General features: G+C 41.7%; 1 protein-coding gene across 2 annotated transcripts; it reads right to left on the reverse strand.

The window, feature by feature from the left end:
* Nucleotides 1-6834: 6834 nt before the first annotated feature.
* efemp1 (EGF containing fibulin extracellular matrix protein 1) lies at nucleotides 6835-25803 on the reverse strand. Of its 2 annotated transcripts, none has more exons than XM_046402452.1 (11): nucleotides 25589-25803; nucleotides 24876-24979; nucleotides 24646-24691; nucleotides 24247-24519; nucleotides 12416-12538; nucleotides 12127-12246; nucleotides 11139-11258; nucleotides 10842-10961; nucleotides 9819-9945; nucleotides 9544-9736; nucleotides 6835-8736 (listed from the first exon to the last, which is right to left on the reverse strand). In XM_046402452.1, the coding sequence occupies exons 2-11, from the start codon at nucleotides 24954-24956 to the stop codon at nucleotides 8575-8577; spliced, it is 1365 nt and encodes a 454-aa protein (XP_046258408.1). In that variant the 5' UTR covers nucleotides 24957-24979; nucleotides 25589-25803; the 3' UTR covers nucleotides 6835-8574. The 2 variants fall into 2 exon arrangements, with proteins under 2 accessions (XP_046258408.1, XP_046258407.1); XM_046402451.1 differs by having other exon boundaries at nucleotides 25579-25803.
* Nucleotides 25804-26399: the final 596 nt, after the last annotated feature.

Genomic DNA, 26399 nt, shown 5'->3' on the forward strand with positions numbered 1-26399 from the left:
CTTCAGGAAGGAAGATGTTTTGTAGAGTTTGTGCCTCTCGTGTATTGACATTACATTCAAGTGGAGAACTAAGCTTCTATTTCTCTGAAAATTAAGTACCTGGTGATGTTTGAAAAACCCAGAAGGTTTAGTTTAAGCCTTACCACTCTTCTGAAAGTAATTTCAAAATCTTCACAACGACTTTTCCAGACATCTGAATGAAAGAATATTCCGATCCATCGCACAATGAAAAAGATTTGTTGAGATATGACTTATCCAGACAGTAGAAATTACCTATTTATATCCCTCTTTTTGAAAGAAGAAAAAAGAAAGAAAAAGAAAATTGTGAATTGAAAAAAAATATCAGAGGGTAACATCAAAATAGAGAAATGCAACAGATTTTTTGTAAGAGTACCCCTGAATTGTGCTTTTATGTAGTAGCACTGTCACACTCACGATTTTAGTTTAAAAGATTGTCAAAATCAGTGCTGCAGGACCAGAGATGTTTAATTCTGCACATTCTTCTTTCATTCATTCTTCTTGTTAAATCTGGCACCTACATTATCCACAATGCAAGTCAACCGCCCACAGTTTTGTTGGAGATTCGGGGAAGTTATGTTAGCTGTGGCTAATGTAGCCTCGAACAGCTAGCCCCAAGCAGAGATGAGGAGCAGGCCACAAAGGTCTAGTTAATTGACCTCTTTCTGCCTCCCCACCCCACCCCACCCTACCCCAGCTCTTTTTTCCCATTTATAAACATGAATTATTCAGCTGACTCTATGTGACATCATTTGAGCCAATTTACCAGTCTTATCGTAGCTCCCTTTGGAGCGAAAAAAAGCCAACTTTTGACTCATATAAGCAGTAATACTCCACAACATCCATGAACAGACTTTCATACTCAAATTCAGTGTCCCCCTGGTACATGGACATATGCCATCTATTTTTGGATTAGGAAACAAAGTTACAGCTTGGGAAACATATTTTAAAAAGTAATTTTTTAAAAAAAATGTGCAACAGATAAGAATTTTTAATTTTTTTGTCAGAGAAAATCCTCATCTCTGTGACTCAGTTGTGATGCTAAGAGACACAAAATGGGTCCATCTCACATAAGACTTGTGGTGTGGTTCCTTTTAGAAACATGTGCCAACATGATTAATTCCAGTTTGGATAAATACAGTGAAAGGCTCAATTCTGTACTCTGAGTTACCTCTTTCACAGCACATGTTGTTGTAGTTCTATTCACCAATCATCAATTTTAACTAAAAACACAAGGAGGTATTACAAATAAAAAGTCATCAGCAGACATTCCTGCTTCAGAAACCTGTTAACTGCACACCTTACAAGGCAGAGCTTGCACTCTCCTGTCTGCTCTGACAAGTCAATAAAACCCCCTGGTATGCTGAATATTTTTGGAAGGCAAGATAGATATGAGACTGCAGTGGAATTTGATCAGGCAGAGAGCCAGTCTTCTGTTCATTACAGAGCTTTCCAGATGTAACACACCCTCCTGGTGAGCACACCTCAACCTGAGGAAAAGTATTACTGACTGGCACGTCAAGATCCAGTGCCCACCCTTGGCCTCCCCTCACCTACCTGTCTTCATCGCTGTCACACATGCATGTGCTCACAAAAGATACAGTGCGCACACATCATGTACTTCTCTGTTTCCCAAGTTGCATTTGGAGGGATGGCGGGGAAGTGGAAAATATGAAAAGGCTTGAAAATCCAGGGCAGATGTGAGCTGACAGGGCGGGAGAGATGGAAGTGGACTCGGAGCAGCAAGTGTGAGAAAATCAAGACTGAGCTGAAAACTTTGTCTTCTCACCATGTTTTGTTGGATTGTATTTTATCACTGTTACATTCTTTAAGTTCTCAGACTCCTGGAATCTCATATTAATTTCATAAAAACATTTTTACACACATTTTTACAATTTTGTCCTCCCTTATTTACATTGAAAGCACATTTTTGATCTCTTAATGGTCAGCATATGACTATAGCAAGACTGTTCCAATGCTTATATGGACACTACTGTTTTGAGACAGACTGCAGATAGGTATGAACGAGAGGGTAGCGTGTGAGTGAGGACCTCCTCCCTCCATTTCTATCAGTGACCTTCTTTTTGGGATTAACTCCCTTGAACTACAACACCTTGACATGGGACCAATCAGACCAGGCAGACCACAGCTGTCAGACTTGATGGTGGCCAGTAACACTTTCAAGCTTAAGGGCTTTAGTAATGATTACTAAACCATGTCTTAGATCTACTAGATGATGAAGAACATTTGGGTTGCCAGATTGTAAAAAAAAAAAAATCATTCTGGTTGTTTGTTTATCCTCCTTGAACGTGACACTTGCTTTCTCTTTTCAGCTTGTGACTTACTTTATCTCAAAGATCACTTCAGTAGTCCATGGATGTTCACGATGGCTGTTCAACTGAAGAGTCACAATAAGTCAGGACAGTTTGACAGTGAAGCAGCAAAATACCATGACTCTGAAGGAGCTAATTGGAATTCAGCCATCACTATTTTTTTAATCACCATAATCATTTAGCATTCATGTCATTATTTACACCTTTGCTTATTTTATATGACATATCAGACTATCCAAATCCGTTTTGGCATATCCAGACCGTATCCAGATTGATTTTCGAAAGTCTGGACAGTTTTTCGTCCTCCATACTGCTGCAAGCAGACGATATGGAGGACAGCACGAAGAACAACAGTCTGTGCAGAGACATCGAAATAAATTGTCTGCTCCGCGACAACACGGTTGTTGGGGATGTGAGATGATGGAATTAAATTTTTCACGCTTCCGCATTGGAAAGTCAATCTGATCACTTGGAGGAAGAAAAATAAACAAATCTGACTTGCCTGCAGTCTGAACAAAATGCCCTCTGTAAAAAGCCCCTGCACACCCACACAGGTGTTTTCATTCATCCTGCTCAGGTTGAAGGTAGGCGGGGCTATGATCGGAATAATGTAAGGTCACTTATCTCTTAACTGTGATAAAGGTGTGAGTCGTCCAGAAAGGGATGCCGATCAAGCACAGTTTGAACGTGCCTGCACAGTCCTGAGAAGAGGTTCAATTTAGCAACTTTAGTGAAAACACCTGTGCTGTTATTTAATCACGTGCACCATTCAACACATGGCAGGGAAGCTACTCCTTCCTCACAGTGGGGTAGCAGTTGAGTACATCTAAAATCACCTCTTTAACTTGCATTGTTCATGTACTGCTCTAAAACATCAGAAGCAAAATATTTTCTTGCAGCTTGCCCTTTTCCAGTGTGATTCTCTGAATGTCAAGAGGTATGTTAAAGCCTCCCACTAGAAGTGTGTATGGTCAGTTTGCCTTTACCTTCTTTTGCTTGTGTGTGTGCCTGCTCTGTAAGATATCAACACATTGAGCCTCCTTTTAATAAGTGCCTTTCGTGATGCACTCCAGGCACAAAACATTTCCTCTTTTGACCCAGCAGCTAATGAGAAACTCTGCCTTGTATGGCAGCTATGCTCCAAGGAGAAATCTAAACTTTTTCCCCAGTATGAACTTCATCAAAGGAATCACCATTTACTGTTACTGTACTTGTGGATAATTATTGTCCTTGTATATCATGTTTTCCCTTGTAATTAAGTCATAATTCAAAGGCTTCCCTGGCGAGCTAAAAACGGTCAGGTACGTCATCATATAAGAAACGGGCCTATTAATTGTCAGGATATAATTACATTTGCAACACCCTGAGGGCCCGTCTAGTTTAGTCATCTCAGAGTTACTGCTTCAAACTATAATTAGAGAATGTAATCACACAGGTATGGACCTCCAGGATTTATTTTTCAGCCTGACTGAAGGCTGATTGAAACGACATCTGTGGTTGGGCACCAGGCAGGGAGTGTTTACAACCTGGCAAGTGTTCAACAGTCACATGAGTGTGGCACCAGGCTGCATACCATATGCAGAGTTCACGATTTACATACACAAACATGCACACATGGATTCTGCTAATTTGTTTGACATATGTATATTCTTGTTACCTTGAGAGTGATTTCTCGAGTGCCGTGCGTGTATGTGTGAATGTGCGTCCTCATGAATGCCCTTGTGTGGTTATGCCACCCTCATGTGGCACTTTTTGCCAGTGTTAACAAGTGACCTCATCCCATTATGTCTTTCCGATCTCAAATGCCATCCAATAAACTTCTCATTTCTCACCTCTTTATGCCCTCTCTCTTGCCATTAAAGCAACATTATGTAACTATTTTGCCTTAGAATAACAGCTTCAAAATCATTTTGATGGTACACTGACTTGTAATAGCTAGAATGAAGACTCTGTCATTCCCACTCTGCGCCCTGAAGGCCTGTTCTTGTACTCTGAAACTTGGGTTTAGTGGCAATAATCTCCCATGAAAAGTGAGTAATGTAGGCTTGCCACTTTCAGTGTGGAAGAATAAGGGACAACTTGTTGGTGGCCCCATGGATAGGGTTTACAAATTAAGTAGGGGGATGGTCTTTGGGGGTCCATTTCATTCTACTTCTGCATTGTGATGAGGGCAAATTTTACTAGAGCTTTAGCTAGAATATCTTGTAGAGCTTTAGCTGAGTAAGACGTGGCAACAAATTGTCCAAGTTTGAGACAAGCTGAAAACTGAAAAAAAGGCTGCAAAGACACACGCCAAGCTGGCCCTCTTGTTGTTGGACTAGTAAGTAATATTAGCTGGCTTGCCGTCTTGTGTTGTGAAGTTGCTTTGCAAATTACAAGACAGGCCAAAGAGAACATAAAGTTACTGTGCACCATGAAGTGATTGTGAGTAATGTCCCAGTGAGAAGTGATTAATCACTTGAGTTTCAACAACATTTTTGTGATTTAGGCTCTGGCCTAAACCTGGATAAATCTGAAGCCAGTGAATCTCTAAATTAATGTAGTTCTGTTGTGCCATGAAGACTGTTTCACCATGGACTAAATTGAAAATGAAATTTTTACAGATGCAGTCGTGTTCCCCAGGGGATAAATGCAACTGACGTGCCCCAACTTTTTCTGGATGGATGGATTACCATGAAATTTTTTCATGAACGCTTTGATACTATGACATTTTCCTCTATTGTGTCATGTTGAATAAAATGCCTGTACATCTATTGTATGGATTGCCAGTGTGTCGTAGTCCCCGTAACATGAATTGTAATCACTTTGATGATGGCTTAACTGAACATTTAGCACGATCATCTGGCCGAATTTTAATTTGCCCACTGCTTTGGTTTATGAATACCTGCGAAACTAGTGACAGTCGCATCAGCCTCAGTTATTTGTTTGGTGCTATTTAGCAAATGTTAGCATGCTAAACTAATATGGTAAGCACGTGGTAAACATTTACAGCTGCTGAACATCAACATGTTAAAATTTTCATTGCATGTTAGCATTGTAATTTTGATTTAAGTGCTAAGTTTACAGCAAGTTATTTTGCAATTACTGAATTAATTGCAAAATTATTTGCATTTACCCCCCAAATTAACGCAATAAATTGGGTATCTTAAGGTAATACTGACATAAGTAGTCTACCTAATCCTGAGGACCCAGTGAATTGTCATGAATAAAACTGCACTCAGTCAAGCTACCCCAGACTCATTACAGAGAAATTAAATTTCTGAGTGGGGATCAGTCAGGCCCCACAACTCATTTCTTCATAAGGCCCTCCTAATTATTTAATCTGGCCCTGTGGGCAATATCTATTTGTAATGCAGGTGTACTGTACTTCTTCCCTAACAGGAATAAAAAAAGAGAAAACCCGCCGTCCAGATTGATGCCCTGAGATTGCACAGAATTCAGCTAATCCTCCACCAACTTATCATCTTCACGCATGATGTTACACTACATTCCCCGAATCTTAAATATCCACTTACTTTTTGACAAGCTTGAGTGTCTAAATATATATATATATATATATATATATATACATATATATAAACAATGAAAGAAAAAGTGTAGAGTACAGTTACTGCATCACAAGGGTATTGTGGTAAAGAGGTGACAGAGAGTAACAAACATTTAAACATTCAACTTACTGAACTTTCATGACTTTTTTCTTTTCTGTGATCCTCAGCCAATGACTTGGGCTTTGATCTGTTTAAAAAAATCTAACAATGATTAATGAAATGTCTGGCTATATACAGGGAGATTAAGTTAATTATCTTCACCGAGACCCTGAGTGGAGTATTAATCAAGAACCTGAAATGTTGCTCTCCTTATGAAGCTCATGATTGAGTCACAGAAAAAATGTGGGTGAGCAATATTTTCTCCTGGGGGTTGAATCATGCATGGACAGCAAAAACAGAGAGCTCCAGTGAGTGGTGCGCTGAAGATGGTGTTAGGGGAGCAATGACACATCATGTATCATCTTACACGTCCCAACACTGCTCTGGCTAAAGCTCTAGACAACAAAATGATTGAGTAACAACTTACCATAAAACCACTCCCAACTAATTTCAGATCTGAATATGTTGTGTGTGTGTACAGTCTTCACATTTACCCCTGAGCACACGCACACTGACTCAACATACTATACTACTATATCCCCTCTGGACCTCTTTAACTAAGATATATATGATGGCTGGGGAATCATGTTCACTGCATTTATCATTGTTATGTTCAGATGAAATCATCCTCACGTTTTCCCAAAAGCATGGGAAGAGCAGCGGAGCATTTCACACAACCGCTGCATTTTCCATTATACAATACATGAAGTCAGATCTTGTTCACTTTGGTACACAGTGCAACAGTGCCGAGTGGCGTTTCTTATGATCAGTCAGCAAATCAGTATTTGTTGCTGTTCCTCTACTCTCTCAGATACAAAAAAAGAGGACAACCAAGACCCTTTTATCCATCATATTTTATTCAACAATATAACTTTTGCTCTTCAGAGTACAATCAATACAAGGTACATATGACAAAATATATTTTAAATAGAAGAGAAAGACTTTAAGGCATTTCAGTGAAGGAATCCAACAGTCTTGACAGCATGAATGATAAGATTAGTGTTCAATTTATTATACCTCTAAGGCACTATGGCATGATCACTGCTGAAACCACATAAAAACAAAGACAGATAGTTTAATACACTTAGAGTGGTGACAACATGCTGCTTTTCAATGTGGTTTTTGGTGCTGTGTGTCAACAGTGTATAGTATTTCAGCAATAAGCCAGAGCAGGGGTCATAAAAGCAGGTAGTGAAAGATTTCTCATGCTGCCAAAAAGTGTGGTGACATTGAATTAACACTTTAATAATCCTCTGTGTCACACATGAACCAGTTACAGGTCAAAGCACTGTAATTATGTTTATCACGTAAGGCAGCCTGGTGCCAGTGTGACTTACTGACTGGGAGCGACTTTAGAAAGCCCAGCTGTTCCTCTGGAGAGTTACTGTGGCACCGGTGAGCGGTCAATTGGCCAAGGTGTGTTACGAAAGCCGTCATTTCCTGCGGGTGCTCTCGAGTTCAAAAATCTCTTGTAATTGCCTCTGTGACCGAGGGCTGAAGGGATGGCATCACAGAAATGCATAAACAGCTCAGGCACATTCACCAGACCCGGGGCAGAGAACAAGCTCTTTCTCACTCTTTCCCTTTCTCTCCCTCTGTGTTTCACACTTCTACTTGCATGCATACAGTAAACAAAGCCAGACACACACACACACACACAGTCAGATAAACATCCACGTACACTGATTTGTTAACTCGGTATGTACATGACTTAACTCCTGTGAGTAAAGCCTATGAGCATCAAGCCTGTTGTCATGCAAAGTTTTAGTACTCTCTCAACTCAGGCAAATTCCCTCCCTTCACACTTCTGAACTTCTCTGGAAATTATTACTCATGAGTAAAACTATACAGAAACTTGCACAAACAGTGTGGCGCAGAAGAACTAACCACTACAACATTTATCAACAGAAGCTGTGATTTACAAGATTTGTAAATTATTTTTGTATCAAAAGCTGCTCATATTGGACATTTATCATGTACATTTATATAGAAAATGTGATCCCCCCCCCCCCCCCATTTACTACAACAGTGTGCTTCAGTGATGCACACAGGTTACGATAAGCAGTTCTGGTCAACAAAGTGATAAATGTAGGTACTGCTGCATCAAAAGAAATTCATCACAGTTAGGATGTGTGTCCACTAGGCTTCTTTTCCTGACTGCCACTGCTTTGTTCCCAGTATGGAAGCAGCTAACAACCATTCCAGGTGAAAATACCGCATCCAGGGTATTTCCTATGTCCAATTAAGGCACTTAAATTGAAGAATATCTCAACTTTAAAGATTTTTTTTTTATGTTAATGCTGTTGCTTAACACTGAAAACCTTCATCACAATGCTTCCCTTGCACCTAGAGAGGAAAAGATGCCCAGTGGTCACATTACAGCCTGGGTTGATTTGTCATGAGCAAGCCTATTGGAACTGATGTTCTGCTGTATGACTCTGGCACAGCCTATGTTATATGTTGTATGCTTGTATTGTATGAAAATGTACTGTTTGTTATGCTGATACAGGTATCTGCTGTGTTACAATGCTATGTTTGCTGAACCAGACTTATGCGGGCTGCTGGGATTATGGTGCTCAGAAGGCATAGGGCCCGACTATGACGGTGAGCCGCAGCAGTGAGCTGGACCGGTAGTTCATGGTCAGATGGTGAGTGACCATCTCCAGGTCCACGATGTACTCCCTGGGGCCTGTAAGAGGCTTGGTTAGCACCAGCATGGCACTCACATTGCTGGAGCGCTGCAAGAAAATATCATAAGTCAATATGAATGCAGATTTATTACAAAACATTTTACAATTTCTACCATATACTGCAGTAGTTCTTAGACATTACAGAGGCATAGCTTTTAAAGAAGGCAGGCAATGGCTACAGACATTCTTGTTCCCCTCAGGTTGATTTTTTACCTTTGGTGACCCCCTGACTTTCCACATACCACTATCACCAGGGTGAACTTTATGAAAAAAATTATGGAGGACATTGGGGTTTTTTTGTTGTTGTTGTTTGTTGTTATTTTTTAACAAAAACCTTCAAAACTAATGACTTTCCCATCAGCTTCAACTGTACTTTGCGCACTGCTCAGCACTGTTTGTAACATTTGTTAAGCACTGCTTAACAAATGTTACATGCTCACAAGGTCACACAATGGTACACAATATACAGGAGAATGTTAGCATTTCCATTGCAAGCATGTTAAGATGGTGATGTTAGCATTTAGCTTAAATAAGCACCTATGTGCAGCCTAAAGGAGCCACTAGCATGGCTTAGCCATGTTTGCTTAGTGTCAAACAATATCTTGGAAAAGTGACACAAAAAAACTGTAACTACTGTGCTGCAAGTGCCATATGGTGATAAAATATCAGGTCTGGTAATTGTAGGACGTGGAGTCAGGGGGATAATAATAGTGTGAATATGTGAGTAATTTAATGGATTAAGCTTGAAACCGCTGAGTTTGACAACATCACAACACTGTTAACAGTTTAGTATTTAATCATAGCCATGTTACACCCTCCCCCAGCTTTTCATATAACACCAAAAATTCTACTTACTCGCAGGAAAAACTCTCCTCCCTCATTCCCAGCTTTGATTCTGAAGGTGTTGTGTGTGTTGGCATAGATGTTAGTGGCCTGAATCTGGAAGATGTCCGCTGGTACAGTCCGGTCCGACTGGATGCTCATGTATTTATAGACAATTGAAGGTGGGAGACCCTGGCACTCAGCCTGAGATCGGCAGATACAGCGACTGCAAACACACAACAACTGTGACAATCCCTGTGGCACCACTGATGATAGTGAAACAAAAGAAGTGGATGATGTTTACTGACTTTTCAGAGGTTTTGGTGTAAGGCGTCTCGCAGGGGTTTCTGGGATAACAGCGGAAGCCTCCGTAATAGTTCCAGCACATTTCATCATCTTGGCAGTTATGGGTCCCTGTCTCACACTCATTTATGTCTGGTGATTGGCAGAACGACAGAGAGAGAAAAAGAGAAGTACTCAATAGACAAAAATAGCTGGATGACAATATTAGTATCCCCCACTTCCAAAACACACAAACTCTAAATGCTTCATGAAACAGAGCTGTGAAAACAAAGTTCATGTTCAGGACATGTACAGTTTGGGAATAGTGTTTTAGGGCTGTAGCTGCATTTTCAGCAGCTGTGGAGGTGCAAAGAAACACAAGAGGGAAGTCTGCGGATCTGCAGTCAAGGGAAGCCCCCAATGCAACCCCACACAGGCCTAACTGCAGCTTTTTCCTTGCAGTACCATGAAAATAACCCCATCAAACGTGCTCCAAACCACAGGGCTATTTCTGGCACAGCAACCTGGATTCATCACCAAAAGGACCCTCTGACACAACTGGCCGGATTCATGGCTCCCCCTATAAAGCCTGCACCTGACCGAGGGGGAGAGGAAAAAATAACAGCTCACCCTTTGAGCAAGCGCCGGAGCTTCAAATAAATCCACTTCAAGAAACCATCGTCATGCATATAAATTCACAGAGGTGGCTTAGCAGGGCAACACAAAGTTGCTGTGTGTTTGTGTTGCCTAACCTCTGCATTCTTTCCATGACAGTACTGGCTGAGAGTGGCTTCCATGCCCTGCTTGAGAAGTAGAATAGTGAGTGACAGCAGGAATGATCAAGTTCCTCTTAAAAGTTATCTTCAAAGAGTGGAGGAAGAGGAGGAAGGGAGGGAGGGAGGGAGAGAGAAGAGGACTTACTTGGGAACTTTGTTGTGTGTGAAAACAGAGAGGAGGATATGATAGATAGATAGATAAATAAATAAATAAATAAATAAAAGAGGGGATAAAAAAAAGGCCAATGAAAGGAAAAAGGAGGACTTTGGTACCTTGACACAACCTGTTTCCCTGGAGCTGATATCCCTCTGGACACTCACAGGAGTAACTTCCTGGGCTGTTTATACACTGGTACTGACACATGTAGCTGGAGAAGCTACATTCATCAATGTCTGCACAGACACACACACACACACAAATAGATACTGAATGTAAGGCAGTGCACACTAAAGCATGTGAATCTAATTTTTGGTTTTTGATTACAAACATGTAATTATCTGCCACTGTATACCTGTGTATGTATGAATGAATGTGTTTCCGTGTGTGTGTGTGTGTGTGCGTGTTTCCACCTTGGCATGAGACCGTATCTTGTGCCAGCTCATAGCCCTGGTCACATTGGCAGAGGAAGGAGCCAATCAGGTTGTAGCAGTGGTGCTGACAGGGACTCTGCACATCACATTCATTCACATCTGGAACAAAAAGGGATGTTTTTTATGTGGATATAATACAGATGATTCTGGTTTATCACAACTTGGAACTTATTTTTGTAGCATTTGTCACCAAGAAAGCACAGTGAGTATAAATAATATTCATCATAACAGTTTCATGTATTTTCTATAGGGAAGGTGGAATTTGGCTTTCCCAAAACAGGTCAAAGGGAGGCTGTAAGACACATGCGCTCACTTACAGTATGCACACATTCAGCACAAACACACATGTTTCAGCATAGCTGGGAGCCAGCTTGATGGTTGGATTTCTAAATATGTTTCAGAGATAAACGGCTCTCCAATCTATCGCAGCACATTTTCAACAACTTCCTTAGACTTCAGCAGGAGATTTGCTGTGTGGGTTCAGCTTGCATGGTGAAACAAAAGCTTATGGACAATTTCTTTTACTATAGCCATTCCTGATCTGAAAATATCTGCATCCTCAGAGAAATGAGGGATGAGATATTAAAGGTGTTAACACAAGACTTGAGATGAGATGATTTCACCTGCCTTGCATCTGTTTTAAGTTTATTTAATAATGCCATTGTATTCATGTATGTTTAATGAATTCCACTTGTTGCTCTTTTGTTTACTTACTGATTTGTTCACTTTACAGATTATTATTACAACACTTTTGCCATATGCATTGACAATGAAAGTATCAGTGCGCAAATCTATTAAAAATCCGCCTGACAGCTGAGCAGACCAGGAGGAAATCCACACTGACACAAAATGTCTGAGAAGCTATGTCAGAATAACAAATCCTTGAAGCAAAATGTTTTTATAACTCCATGTTGTAGCCACGAGCACCCACAGACGCAGGACTACACATGGCTTTTCAGTGACTTACCAATACAGCTGTGGTTGTTGCTGGCCAACTTGTGACCCACGTTGCACTCACAGTAGTATGAGCCCTGTGTGTTCACACACCTGTGCATGCAGTAGTGGGTCAGGGTACACTCATCTCTGTCTGCAGGGAAGCAAACACACACACACACACACACACACACGTACAGGACAGTCAAAAAGATATGGGAGGTAAGATATATCAAAAAGACGATGCAACAACAACCTTTTCAAAAGCTTGAGGGTAGTTTTAATCATGGGACTAAAGCAAGAGGAAAGAGTGTGTGACTCACCCACACAGTGGTCTCCGTTCCTCTGGTAGCCTGGAGGACACTGGCAGGTGTAGGAGCCTCTCGTGTTGTAGCATGTCTGCTCAGGGCCACAAGTGTGTCTACCTGTTGCACATTCATCTATGTCTGTGATAAACACATAAAAACGCACAGTGAGACGAAGCTACACCAGGTAAACGCCTACTGAATGCAGAAAAGCCAGTCAATACGCCTGGATATATGTACTGTATGCACTCTGTGATGTGCTGTTTTCCACAGACAGTTAAATCTGTGATCACTGACACCATCACATCACACACGGACGCAAACACACATGTTCTCACAGAGAGCAGGCGATTAAATAAAGAGGGCTTTGATTCAGCAGCTCTGGGTGAGGGGGGAAAACACAGATCTTATCTTCTGCTAACAGGACAGCTTTTTGAAAGAGGAAGTGTGTGTGTGTGTGTGTGTGTGTGTGAAAGAGAGAAAAAGCTCAACTGATAAATCATGTGCTTTCTACCACAGCACCTCGCTCTCTCACATTAACACATTCACTCTCTATCTCTCACCCCATCATTAATAGAAAACATGACAACAAGTAGTGTGGTGTAAGTATAAGAAACCTAAAGACACAAATCTCCTGCCAGAAAGATTCCCAAATCAACTGAAACATTTTTATTGCAAAAAATACTTGTTGATCATGTACCACAATGGGCTTTAGCTGTCAAGCACAGTCTGTCAATCCAGGCAGGAGCACTTGGCCCAGTGATTCCACCCAAATTTTACATTAGCTAAAAGTAGGATTATACTGTCATGGAATTGATTTGTGAGACAATGTTAGCTAACTCTGCCAGCCTGTCCTTCCTAATGTTGGCTTGCTGACTGGACAGGATTTGGCTATGGAGAGGGGATGTTCATTAAGATAAAAGACCCAAAGGGCCCATTACTGGCCAGTGATATCCTACAGCCAATTTAAGGTTTAGGCTCAGTTGCTTTAAAAATCTAATTTAAAATATGAAAAGCCATCCATCCATTTTCTATACCGCTTATCCGTCAGGGTCGCGGGGGGGGCTGGAGCCTATCCCAGCTGACTACGGGCGAGAGGCGGGGTACACCCTGGACTGGTCGCCAGTCAATCGCAGGGCCAACACACAAAGACAGACAACCACACACTCTCACACTCACACCTAGGGGCAATTTAGAGTAGCCAATTAACCTAATGTGCATGTTTTTGGTATTGTGGGAGGAAGCCGGAGTACCCGGAGAAAACCCACGCAGGCACAGGGAGAACATGCAAACTCCACATAGAAGGGCCCAGACCGGGATTCGAACCTGGAACCCTCTTGCTATGAGGCGACAGTGCACTGCACCACCGTGCCGCTATGAAAAGCCATTCTTCTAAAAATCATTTCCTGTCCTGACCTACCCTATTGTACACTGTTCTTGACACTAATCTAGACTGGTGCAGGAGGCTGAGGACTTCATGAAAGACGTTTGGTGGTGCAGAAGTGTAGGAAATTTACATTTACAAACCTTTTCTACTCAGATTGTTAGATAAGTTTTCGGGAGAAATTTAAATTTTTCAGCCTGGGTTACAATAAGCGGCACAGCAGTGGAAAGATTCTCCCTGAGTTGATCCTACAAACACATTTTCAAGTTTTGATTGCTTGGAGCCAGAGCTTCTTCAAAAAGATTTTTCTCATTATAACCCCACCCACTTTTTTTCTGAACCTCTATCTTTTTCCCTTTCTCCCACACACGCACTACAAATACACCCATACTGTATACTCTCATCTCCATGGGCCCACCAGCAGTCCTCTTGGGTGGTCTGACACAACCCATCATATGCAGACAGCCAGTGGGCATCAGTTTAACAGCATGACAGACAGTTACACTCAATACCACACGCATGCACTGGAAAGGAGGAGGGGGTGCTATAACTGCATTGTGATTTGGCACACGTGTAGCCTAACAATAGTCAGAAGAACTAAAGATGCACTCAGTCCTTTCTTGCTGACTGTGCTGCATTTGACAGATCTGACTGTGTTACCCTCCTACAGGGTCCAGATGCAGTCAAAACACCCAAGACAAATAGTTCAGAAGACAAAAAGTAATAACAATAATAATGATAATAATAATCACAGTCGTGGAGCCCCTATTAATAGAGATCAAGGATATAAAATAGACAAATCAATTCAAAATGAGTACAGGAAACTTGCTGTCGCATAAATAATTTGAAATGATGTTCACCTGGAAATGTCTCGTGCAATGTGGTCTCAGCTGGAAAGGATCAAGCCCTTCCCTGAGGGCCTCGAATGCCCTTTATGCCAGTCCCATAACCTCCACCATGCAGTAGACTGGTGCCGGAGAGAAACTGGCTGATGCACCAGAAGGTGGAATGAAGGTAATTTGTCCTCACTTCTTAAAAGAAGGGGGCTGAAATGTGCTCCACTTTGTGAGGCCACAGTGATAAGGTGGACTCACTACATTAGGGACAAAAGCAGGGCTTATCAAAAGGCGTACCTGAAAGACAACAGGTGCGAACTACATGCAAGAAGGAATGCACAGACAAGGTCTGTTGCACACTGATTCGCTTAGTGGAGGACAAAGATAAAAGCAGTGTTGTTCTGGAAAATCTACGCTCTGATGTGGCTTGAAAATCATCTGGGAAAGTGCATGCGCATCCAGCATGTGGTGTCTGCGAGAAGCCGAATGCTTGAATTCCAGAAATACATCAGACCATAAGTTACTGACCCACTTGTAACATCACTAAAGGCTTTATGTTTTTAAAAGTCCTGGTGCATCAGAGCCTTTCTGTCAGTTTGTGGTTCAAGTCAATAAAACACGGTAGATCACTTTTAAATTCATACTAAACATAAAGAGGCAAAACAACACAACACATATCAGTGCAGTAGCTGAACAGAAGGTTTTAGGTTGATGGCTGAGGACAACAACACAGAAGTTAGTTAATACTGCACTGTGGTTTCCGTGGGCCTCGCCTCATACAAAGCTTGAAAAAAGACGTCTTGTCATCCCCTCCTTAGTTTATGTGCTAAGGGAAACTCCTGGATGCCTCTTGGATCCTGACTATGCTATTTAATCCCAAAGACATGCAAGATAACCTAATATTGCTGTTTGATATAACTTCAGACTACACCACATACATAGAAAAGGTTTGTCCTCAAGCATTTATTAGTGTCTGACTCTGAGAAAGGGGAAACAGTGAAATTCCACAAAAATATTGCATCTCTTTAACCAAACCACATTTAGGCTGTTCTATGTGATGTTTGATAACTAATTCAATAACTAATGTAGTATTTTATCACTTCTATCCACTGAACCGCCCCTGAAACTGTTTGGAGGCCCCCTAGGGAGGCCTGCCTCCCACTCTGATTTGAAGAATAACAGTGTTGTGTTTGTCAGCGAAAAAAACTGGAAGTGAAATCCTATGCAGCAAGACCAATGTCAACAAATAATCAGGAGACAGTAAAAGCCAGATCAAGTCCCCATGAATCATGACCACGCCTACTTACTGGAGGTATTTGATGATTCATTGAGACTGGAAATGTCCTGCCTTCTGGCTGTAGATTCAGACAAGCCTGAGACTCCTGATCTCTGATAAAATAGTCTGATGTCTAGCAAGTGCAATGTTTACAATGTTTACCACTTTAATTTAGTGCATTAATTCAATAACTTTGGCTAATTAGCACTAATTAGCAATTGATTAAACTGGTGTTGAAACATTTTTGATCAGCCGACAGTGTCAGTGCTGGAGTCACACCGCTAGTGTGGCTAAACGTCATTTAATCAGCTGAAAAAGGTTATTGGTAATGCTTTACAATAAGGATACATTAATTAACATTAGTTAAGGTAGTAACACATAGAATGTTTATTAATAGGTAAGTTTGTTTTGTCTTTGTTTGATTTTGATTTTGTTTTTATTTCTGTACAGCTGTCACTGGTTGAACTGTGGACAATCCACTGGTGTAAGCAGTTACGTTCTTGGACAGGATTAGTGGCAGCACAGATAGGCAGAAGAATTTCACCAATTTCAGTTATCACATCTGACTTTGTTCAGGGCTAAACTGAGGTCAAAATCTATGCTAGTGCTGGTCCACATATGGCTTCAAGACTCAAGCTATGAATCAAGTCCTGATGGCAGCATTTGCTCCAGTATTGGGCGATTGCTGCCAACCAGAATCAGGTGAATTACCTGGAATCTGACATTTCTGCCACTGTTTAGCAGAGTGCTTTGGCTATTTTGGGACACTATGTGAATCATCACACAAGAGGCCCCTCTCCTACATAAGCTGCAGAGACCATGACCTGTTACGGGAAGAAGTAATTGCACATGGCTGACAATGCAGTGATGCTTCCTTAGAACTTCTGTGTATGGAAAAGTCAGAGTCATCCTTGCTCCCTTCGAGAAAGCTTGAAGAGCTCAAAATAAAAGCATATGTGCTGAATGCAATCCAGCGTTTCATTCACGGGAATATCTTGTGGTAACTGCTACTTTGCCACTAAACCTTTAAGAAGCTGCCAATACAAAGTGCCACAGAAGTTTGTGTGTGCAAGTGTACACGTGTGTGTGTGTGTGTGTGCGGGTGGTGTGGGAGGGCATCTCACGCTGGCTGGCTCACACGTCCCATAAAGCCGCCACAGCTTACCACATGCAGCCCAATCCATATAGTTTACACAGGAAAACATATTTTACTGCAACAAGCCATCAAGTGTGATGATGTGTTGCGTGTGGGGAGAAGTGACTCTGTTCTCTGAGGTCAGATTTTTTTTTTTAACTTATTTAACACAGCTTACAAGTTTCCTCTCAGAGCGAGCCTGCTGTAACATCACAGGGAAAGATAAGGCTGTCCAGCAGAAGAGTGGAAGGAAAGAATGAGGAGAAAGGGTGGAGGCTTTTTTTTTTTTAAACAAAAAAGGGCTTTTTAAGATTTGAAGTTAGATTTATGGCCGTGTGTGCATATGTGATGTCAGAGTTAAAAACTCCTTGCTTTTCAGGGAGATTAATTCTAAATGCCTTGTGGGAGTTGGGGGAGTAACGGGGATGGCGGCAGCTCAAAGAATGTGAGTGTGTGTGTGTGTGTGTGTGGGTGTGTGTGCGCATGAGAGGTAGTGTTTGAGGAGCTCAAACATTAAAGGGCCTTTTTGCAAAGGTTACAGTGTTTTACAGAATGGACTGATACACTAAGAAGAGATGTATGTTTGGTGTGTTTGCATGTGTCTTAGGGCGTGCAAAATAATAATAAAAAAAACAAACAAACAAGCAAACAAAAAGCTTATGTGTCCATGTGTCCAAAACGGGGACCAAAAATTGTTTGGCCTGAATTCAGAACATTGTGTTATTTGCTCCTGATTTATACTGACATGATAGGGCTTGTTGTAATTATCACTTGAGAGCATTTAGTCTTGTTTTCACTGAACCACTGCAATGGAAAGCAGGAGCTGTTCCAAAGAACAGTTGGAGCCATCCTGCTGTTGGACAGCATCTCTGTTTCCCTCTGATTATTGGATAATTCAATCTTTGGGAAAGCAGGGGGCAAGATGTGCGATGTTAATAGCCCATAAAATTTCACAACTTCAAATTTATTAGCATGTCACACACCAGCCCCTGAGCGTTCGGTTTTGCTTAACCTTATAACACCTTAATATTAGCGCTCCAAGCAAGGACTGCACTGCACATTATTTCATTTGTGTGTTATTCTCTCTCCAATGCAGTGTGAAATGCAGCTATCACCGGGATGAACACAACCTCTGGACAAATGGGAGTGGTAGTGTCTCTCTTTCAAATCAAGTCTAAACACAAAGCAGATAAAAAAAAATAAAAGGACTCAAGACACTCAGTATATTCTGTGTATTTCCATCCGTATTAGGGCATGAAATATTTCTATGCTCCTGCTATTTGCACCACTCCCAAGATTCCCCCTCTCATTGTTCAGGAGGAACAGGAGTTTTAGTCATGCTGACACTTACTAACTGATTTGTGAGTTTGTTCCACACTCTTCTAAAGGTCGGGCAGAGTCTTGACATTCTTGAAAGTCCGTCCAGGGTGCCAGCTACATTCCTGGCCAATAATAATCCTTCCTGTTACTCTGAAAACATCTAGAAAAAAGAAGTGCTGAGCAACTCTCCTTCTATTCAGTGTGAAGAGGATCAATCGCTCTTCACTACCTGACATGTCAGTAGTCAGGCAGGAGTCATTTATAGCCTTTAAAATCTGCGGCATGGAAGGCATGAGATCTGGAAACAAAGAGGCCGAAAATGTGGCCAATGGTGTCAAACGTGTGATAATATGAATCAAAAAAAAAAAAAAAAGGTGAAACTGTGAGAAACACGGACCCTGACATTGCATGTGAGTGTCAACCAGCTGAGCGCAGCGTTGATTTATAGCAGCACAGCGTCCCTTTCCATCATGAGGTAAACGGAAAGAGCAACACATGTAAGCACATCAGAGGAGGAAGCAGCTGGCAGTTGGACAGGCACCGACCTCAGGGAGAATAATAACAACAACATTAAGCACTTATGCCGAGGAGGCACAGCAAAGCTGCTTCCCCCTTGGCTCCTCTCTGCCATCACATCGACGATGGCAGAGAGGAGCCAACGGCAAACCACAAGCAATAACAGCATGTCGTACAGTAACACTGCACAGGCCAGAAGAGGGGCTGCCTGCAGGATGGGCAGACTACATTCACAGCCCTTAAAAGATCTTCTAGTCCTCTCTGGCAGTGTTAGGAAGCTGATAAAATACTGTCACTGTGGTATGATCATTAAAACACAGGAAGGTTGGAAGTCATTCACTGAAATTTATTTTAAGATTCCTCATGTAATGTTCTGGTTTTGCTTAAGGATGTTAGTGCTGAAGTTGTTTGAGTAATAGCTGTTTTACTCTTGATTTCTTGGTTAAGATGAAGAGATTAAAAACAAATTGCCATGAAGACTGTGATGTCAAAAAAACATCCATTATTATTCAAGTTTTAAAGAGGTTGAAACTTCTTTATCAGCAGCTGAGGAGTTGCAACATCAACAGGGTTTTTTGGCACAATTTTGAACTGGAAAGTGAGTTCTGACAGCCAGAAATCTCAGAAATGTTGTTTTACTGGGACTGACTTTAAAACATGACCAATAATGGATGTTTGAGGGAGATACCGACTCTTTATCCACTGATATTTATTTTAACATAGACACACAACATGAACAAGAATAATTTTTTGGACCCTCTACACTTTGTTATACTAGAGAGTCATGACCGAGATACTGAGAGGGACATTTTAGAGTTAAAAAATAAACTTTTCAGTGCTCTCTGGTGGTCGGAGTGTGTAATAATCTGTTTCAAAATTTCCGCAAATATATTTTTAGCATTTCTGTACTGCTACTTATTGTCTCTTATCTATCAAACTCTAATTGACTTCAATCCTGTCAACTTGCCGTTAAAAGAAATCACATAGAACTGTGACTTGCAAGTTACTTACTTACAACTGTGCAAATATCGCATATGGGATAAACAGTTATTATTTCAACATGAAGTGAGAAAAGTATTCAACGGATAAATATAACAAAAAATAGTAGACACTTAATAACAAGAGCTACAGCTGTGCTAACAGCTCTGTGAGGCTATACTTGAGCTAAATGCTAATGGGGCATTGGTTGTTGGGTGTATGCTAACATAAACCCAGTGACTGCTGATATATAGCAGGTCAAAAGATTACCATGTCCACCATCATAGCTTAGTCTGATACTAACTTTTGCTAATAGGCACAAAGCATAGCTGAGACTGATAAAAGTATTCCTCGTTTTGCAGGTTTTTGGCCCATAAACCAAATTATTACAAAATGTGAAAAATAATAGTCTTAGGATGGCCAAAGTTTTCACAGTTTTATCCTGAGCAAGGCATGAATGCCACAATTCATGGTAATCGATCAAACTATCTGTTGTGGGTTGACAGACCGGCAAGCGCTGCCATCCCTTGAAAGCATCTACAATTCAAAGGCTCAGCGTTGCAAGACTAGTTGTTACAGTTGAAACTGTGGTGTAACAGGTGCAATGAGCTGGACAGTAAAATCATAGGGCACACGGACAATCCCATAGTGAAGACATACCAATGCAGGACTGTGCAAACCATCAGTCTGAGAGCAGGTGGAAGCAGAGAGCTTAGCTGATAATAGAAGGGTTCAGCAGGCACAAAGGTGTGCCTCAGGTGTCTTTTTCTTTGAGTAATCCTAAACAAAGTGGGTCAGTTTTCATCAAGCAAAAGCTTTGCGTTTGATCCCACTTCCTCCTGTCAAGCAACAAAATCACTTCAGAATGTTTTAATTTTACATCCTGTATCGCATTTACCTCCGTGCTGAAGTCTTTCTTCTCTGTATAACAAGAAATCTGTGTTGCTTGTATTTGATAGATGCTTGGGATAAACAAACACTGACAAGATAACATCTGAAGGAATTTCCTGAAAAACTGCAAAGGCTCTCTGTGCATCGTCACATCTTTCTACATCGTCTGTGGAGCAGCAAAGACCGGTGGTTGGGGCTTGCCTCTTCCAGTGCAAATATCAGGATGAGACAACAACAAGTGGAGCTGTAAAGTATAGGGTCTAAAGGTCAAATCATGAAGCAGCATCATGTTGAGCTTTGAAATCACCGGGCTCCCTCTGCTTGTTCTGCTCTCTGCATTCCTGCTCCTTGCAGATCGATCCGACGCTTATCTGTCAAGGTGGTGAGTAATTCCTACCATCACAAAAGATGGGAGCAAACGGAAAAAACAACCACGGCAGACATTCCAGAGATATTCCTCCCAAGTGCATTGCATCTGCGTGGAAAAATGTTATTGCACGCACTCAGCCTTGTTCGGAAAAGCACACAAGTTCTCTGTCACACAGGGCTTAACAGAATTAATAGAACATATTAAGGAAAGGTTTCCAGCCACTGCAGGTGAAGAGTGCCCAGACGTAGCTGAAATTAGTCAGGTGTGTAGATGGTAATATGGCATACCTGACCTCAACAAACCAGACAGGTAAACAGGAGTGGCATGTCCTTTCATGTCCTGTACTGTAGTGTATCTGTTTTAAATGAAAAATTAATAGGAAGCAACTAAAGTATATAAAGTCAAGATCTGTGAGGAACAATAGAACACACAAAGTGTTAAATATGACAAGATTGTGCCCAACATTATACACCTGAAGTCACTGGAAGTACAGTTAAGTTAGTCTTTCAAAACCATGAGGGCATACTCACAGTGCTCCACTGTAACGAGAAGCTACGAGCTGCTTTCCACTTTTCAGCAGATTTAATGACTGATTCGACTATTTTTGATGGACAACTTTCATTTGTAAGAGGAGGTGATCTCACCTCTGCTGAAAGCAAGAGTTAATATGCATACACAAGAGTACAACAAGCCATTTGTAGGTATCTCCCGGTGGTAAACATAGTAAGTATGTATGTGTGTATGTTTGGAGGCTGGGGGGAGGTCATGGAAATGCGAGGCATCATTAAGCTGTCGCACATGCAGTTTGTGTGGCCAGGCTGAAGTAGGGCGCCAGCTTCTCCCATGTGTCACTGTAACAACACATACTTAAGCTCACACTCAGGGCTGAGGGGCTTTACTGCCAGTTTACAACTAGTTATCCCCATGGGAACGAATATTAAAACTACATTTGAAAGCAAAAATATCAGGGTGAAGTGTATAATTTGTGGTTAGATTCTCTTTTAATCGGCACAAAGAAAAGTAAGAGAAGCTGTTTGCTTTAGAAACTCATTTTTCAACTATTTAAGTTGTGCTTTGGAAAAATGGCTTCATTTATTCCAGAAGATTCAGCTGATCTCTCTGCTATTCGCCACACACTCAGCAGTAAGTCACCAAAACATCTCAACTGCAGCATCCCATGCCGTTGCTACAAGCTGGCTCTCGGTCAGTGCTCTGCCACTTCTGTGGTTATTTAGTCAGTGTCAGCCTTTCATCTTTCCCTTTACCCTACCTGACTCGGCACTCTAAGTTCCCTCCACAGAGTGGTGAGTTAGCAGGGAAGGAGCCTGATGTAAGCGCTATTTGATACATTGAGGTTTCCCCTCATCGAAAGTTAATGGGAATTCCTTCGCTAGCAAGATACGTAGCTGTGCAAAACAGCCGCTGTGGAACAACATGAAAAGAGAAGAAAATTCTGCGTCCAAGAACAATTGGCTCATTGTAGCGAGTTAAAGGTAATGACAGAGAAACCAGAGACTGATGTAAATAAAGATTATATCACAAGCATGAATATACGCCCACAAAACGGCACGAGACGCCTTCCAGTTAAAACTTCAGCCATTTCAAAGCAACAACACTGACAGTAACAGCCTATCTTTGTTTAGCCCATGCACTGAAATGGCACGCCAGTGAATGAATAAGTATTATACCCATGCCAGTTTGCTTATGTGGTTACTTTAGCTGATATGGTGCCATGTTTTACACTGTAATAAAACCTAATTGGGTTCCAACTCAAGAAACACATAAAGCACCTCACACATATCTTTGCCCCAGGTGTAAAATCAAATTTGTTACTTTCACTGGAGCTCTGTGACCACGAGACTCACCACATGCCTCTGCCTATTGGCAAGAGGAGCTCCTAACCACTGAACACATGTACTTTATGGTAATACACTTTGTCTTGCATTATATTTATACAGCTAACTCTACATAACCAACCCCAAACGATCTCTCACAGGCCGACACACAAGACCAACAAAAAACTCTAAGAGGTTTCGAGTAATATTAGAGATTCTCCTCTATGAACTATGAGCTATGAACATCTGGCACAAAGCAGCAATGAAGGTCGCCGATCTGTGTGTGTGTGTGTGTGTGTGTGAGAGAGAGAGAGAGAGAGAGAGAGACAGTGTGTGTTAGTGAGACACAGAGTAAATCTTAAACCACTCCCCATTTCGAAAGATCAAAGACCCCCAATCAGATACGAGATGACACCCAGAGTCTTGCGCAGCTACCAAAATCACACGCTGGTTGAGACTCAGAGAACATCTGCTGTTGGTGTAAAGCCTATATGCGAGCACAGACGTTGCCACAATCTAATATAAAATCTCCTTGATTGATTGCCCCCGAAGCAAAAGATCTCAACACCCAAAACAACATTTTTTTTGTATTTTAGGAAGAAGCTGATCTCTGGCCAAAAACATCATTGCTGCGAGCAACCAAAAGAGTTTAGAAAACATGACATCACAGAGAGAAAAAAAAAAAAAAAAACGAGAAGCTTGCATCACATCTGGCAGCTACACATGGTTTAGTTGTTGACGACCGTCAGACAGATGGATGAACAGTTCACCTTACTGACGCTCTAAAGTCGTTAGCAAGTAATTACCAAATACCTACATAGCTTTGCCAGAGACACACTCTGACATATTCTTCATCTAGCCAAGTATAACAAAAGCATATTACTGATATTCAGGAGATTAAAGAAAACATTTCTCAACTGTTACATTTAATTCTGCCAGTATACAGCAGTGAAACACAGTGCGATTCCAATCCGCAACAACATTTTTAGGGTGTAATCTCATGAAGGCCAAAGTCAAATCTTTAATATTCTGGAAGATCTTAAAAAAAACTTTTCAGGGAGAGTGTGGCAGTCGTTACTTTTGCACTTAGAAACTATTTTGTGGTTACGACTCTGCTCCTGCTGACAGAGTCCAATTTCTCTCCAGAAGAGCTTGTCAGCACCCACTTGCTGAGATAAGAGGAACGGTCACTGTGCATCAGAGTAAAGCAGTAAAAAATTAAAGGCTAGTTTTTAAAGATGGCACTTCGTATGATCTTGCAGGTGAACTTAGAGTGACGGGGCAGAGTGCTTGTGCAGCTGATCTTACCTCTGCAGAGGTTCTGCTCATCTGCAGTGAACCCGGTTGCACAGCGGATGGTCCTGCTGGACTGAGACAACCTCTGGCCACCTGGAAGCACCCTTGGGAGCTGAGGCTGGCTTGGTGGGACAGGAGGGACAGGGTCCAGCACGGGCACCTGCTCATCCTCCTTACTGATATAGATGACGGCGCTCTTAGGGAGACAGAGGTATCCACCAAAGTGGTTGATACACTGCATTCCTCCTTTGCAGGCGTCATCTAACAAGGCACACTCGTCAATGTCTGATGAAGGGAAAACAGAGAGAAATAAAGAAAGAGAGAGAGAGGGGGGAAGAAAATATCACATTTTATGCATTGGAATTACTCTAATTAGTTCCTTAACATTTAATACAATCTGTCATTTCTCACCTTTGCACTGCTCTCTGACTCTGTCATACTCATACCCTTCTGTGCACTGTGAAGAACAGATAATAATTGCCATGAAACCAGTCATACTTTGATGTTCTCTCATGTGACAGCATATGATGAATAAAATCGAGTTCTCCCAAATGAAAATACACCTCAAACATGCTGGGTTGTGTTTAACCTACACACACAAAACATTAGTTGGTAAAAAAAAAAAGAAATCTCTCACTTACTGTGTATGAGATGGGCTCCTCAGCCTCCTGAGAGAGGACATGTGTGAAAACCGCACAAAGACAAATGCAGATCCCGAGCATGTCGACCAAACGTCGGAGCAGCACTGTAACAAGATGCAGAGGAACCAAATGGATAGAGCGTGCAAGATCATTTTTCGCTTGACAAGCTTACATGTTTTAATACCAGTTATTACATCACTGATGGCATTGCTTAACGAGTCCCAACATCTCCCGCTGCTGGCGTGATGTTTACATTGGCAGCGCTCCAGCTAAATCTGCGACTTCGACTAAGTGAAGTGTTTTTCTGCTGTTTTTCTCCTAAAGGATTAGTGCGTAATACGCGTAAAGATCGTGCGTAAACATGCCCCAGTGTGTCAGTCATTGTCAGGAAAATGAACAAGTTAATCAGCCGTGCAGAGCTCGTGTTGATTAAAATTCTGTATTTGTACAAAACAAGTCCAACTTAACAAGCTGCCTGATCAAATATTGCTGTTTGATTCTACCTTGTTTCAGAATACAGAACACTTGTTACCGGACAATTCCCTGAAACAAGCGAACCACATCTCAGACAAGTAGATTTCTTACTCAATAGTTTCAACATTCACACTCATTGAGCAGCTCCTCGGTGTGTTGTTTTTACTGCTATCCGATCAGAGCGCCGTATGCTGAAGCTTTGTCATCCTATGGCGCCCTGGCGACGTACCTGTAATTACCTGCGGATGTCCAACTCCCCTGGCGTGCTGAAGAAAACAGTCTCCGGCTCGTGTTTTGTTGCAAATCCGACCGTGTGCTCAGCAGCAGGCTGGACTTTATTCTACAAACTGTGCCGCGGAAGTTTAGATGGTTGTCGGAGTGCAATCAGCACTTGTGATGAACATGCGGCTCGTACAGTATGACATTCTGGGGGCGGTGTACCGGGCAGGTTGAGCTCCGGATTTGTCTCTCACCGGAGTGGAGCAAACGATCAGCAGGCTACAGTGGCTCCCTCTATAGACTGATGACTGCTGATTTAAAAAATCATCAGAAGTAAGGGCTGTCAGTGGGAAAAGTATAAGCTCAGAAATCAACAACAGCAGTCTGATTGTATTGACAGAACCAAACCAGAGTAAACGCAGTTAAGGTTCCCTCTGTATCATTGCTTTAGCTTACACTGACCCAGAAATTTATAGATGCAATAACACACGTTATAGATTCTTAAAATGTCCTTATTGTATCAGTGTTCCCTTAACGTTCCAACAGGGAGTTCAGGGTGCTACTGACATCATTTTTGTTTGGTTTCAGCAGCTCTCTATTTGCAGTCATACCCAATTTGCCTTTTTATTGGTCCACAGTTTCTGAATGTTATTTTAAGAACGGACCTCCATAACTTTGAAGGTTGTAACATGCCGGCCCTGTCCTGCTGTGAGGGACTTCACAGACTGTGTATATGTGTAATATGTGTATGCAGCAGGTGGTAAAATCAAATCATGTGTTGAGGACCTCTGTCAGCAAGCACTACATAACCCTCTAATACATGTCATGGTG

Source organism: Scatophagus argus, chromosome 10, assembly GCF_020382885.2.
Source record: "Scatophagus argus isolate fScaArg1 chromosome 10, fScaArg1.pri, whole genome shotgun sequence".
In the NCBI taxonomy this organism is placed as follows: domain Eukaryota; kingdom Metazoa; phylum Chordata; class Actinopteri; family Scatophagidae; genus Scatophagus; species Scatophagus argus.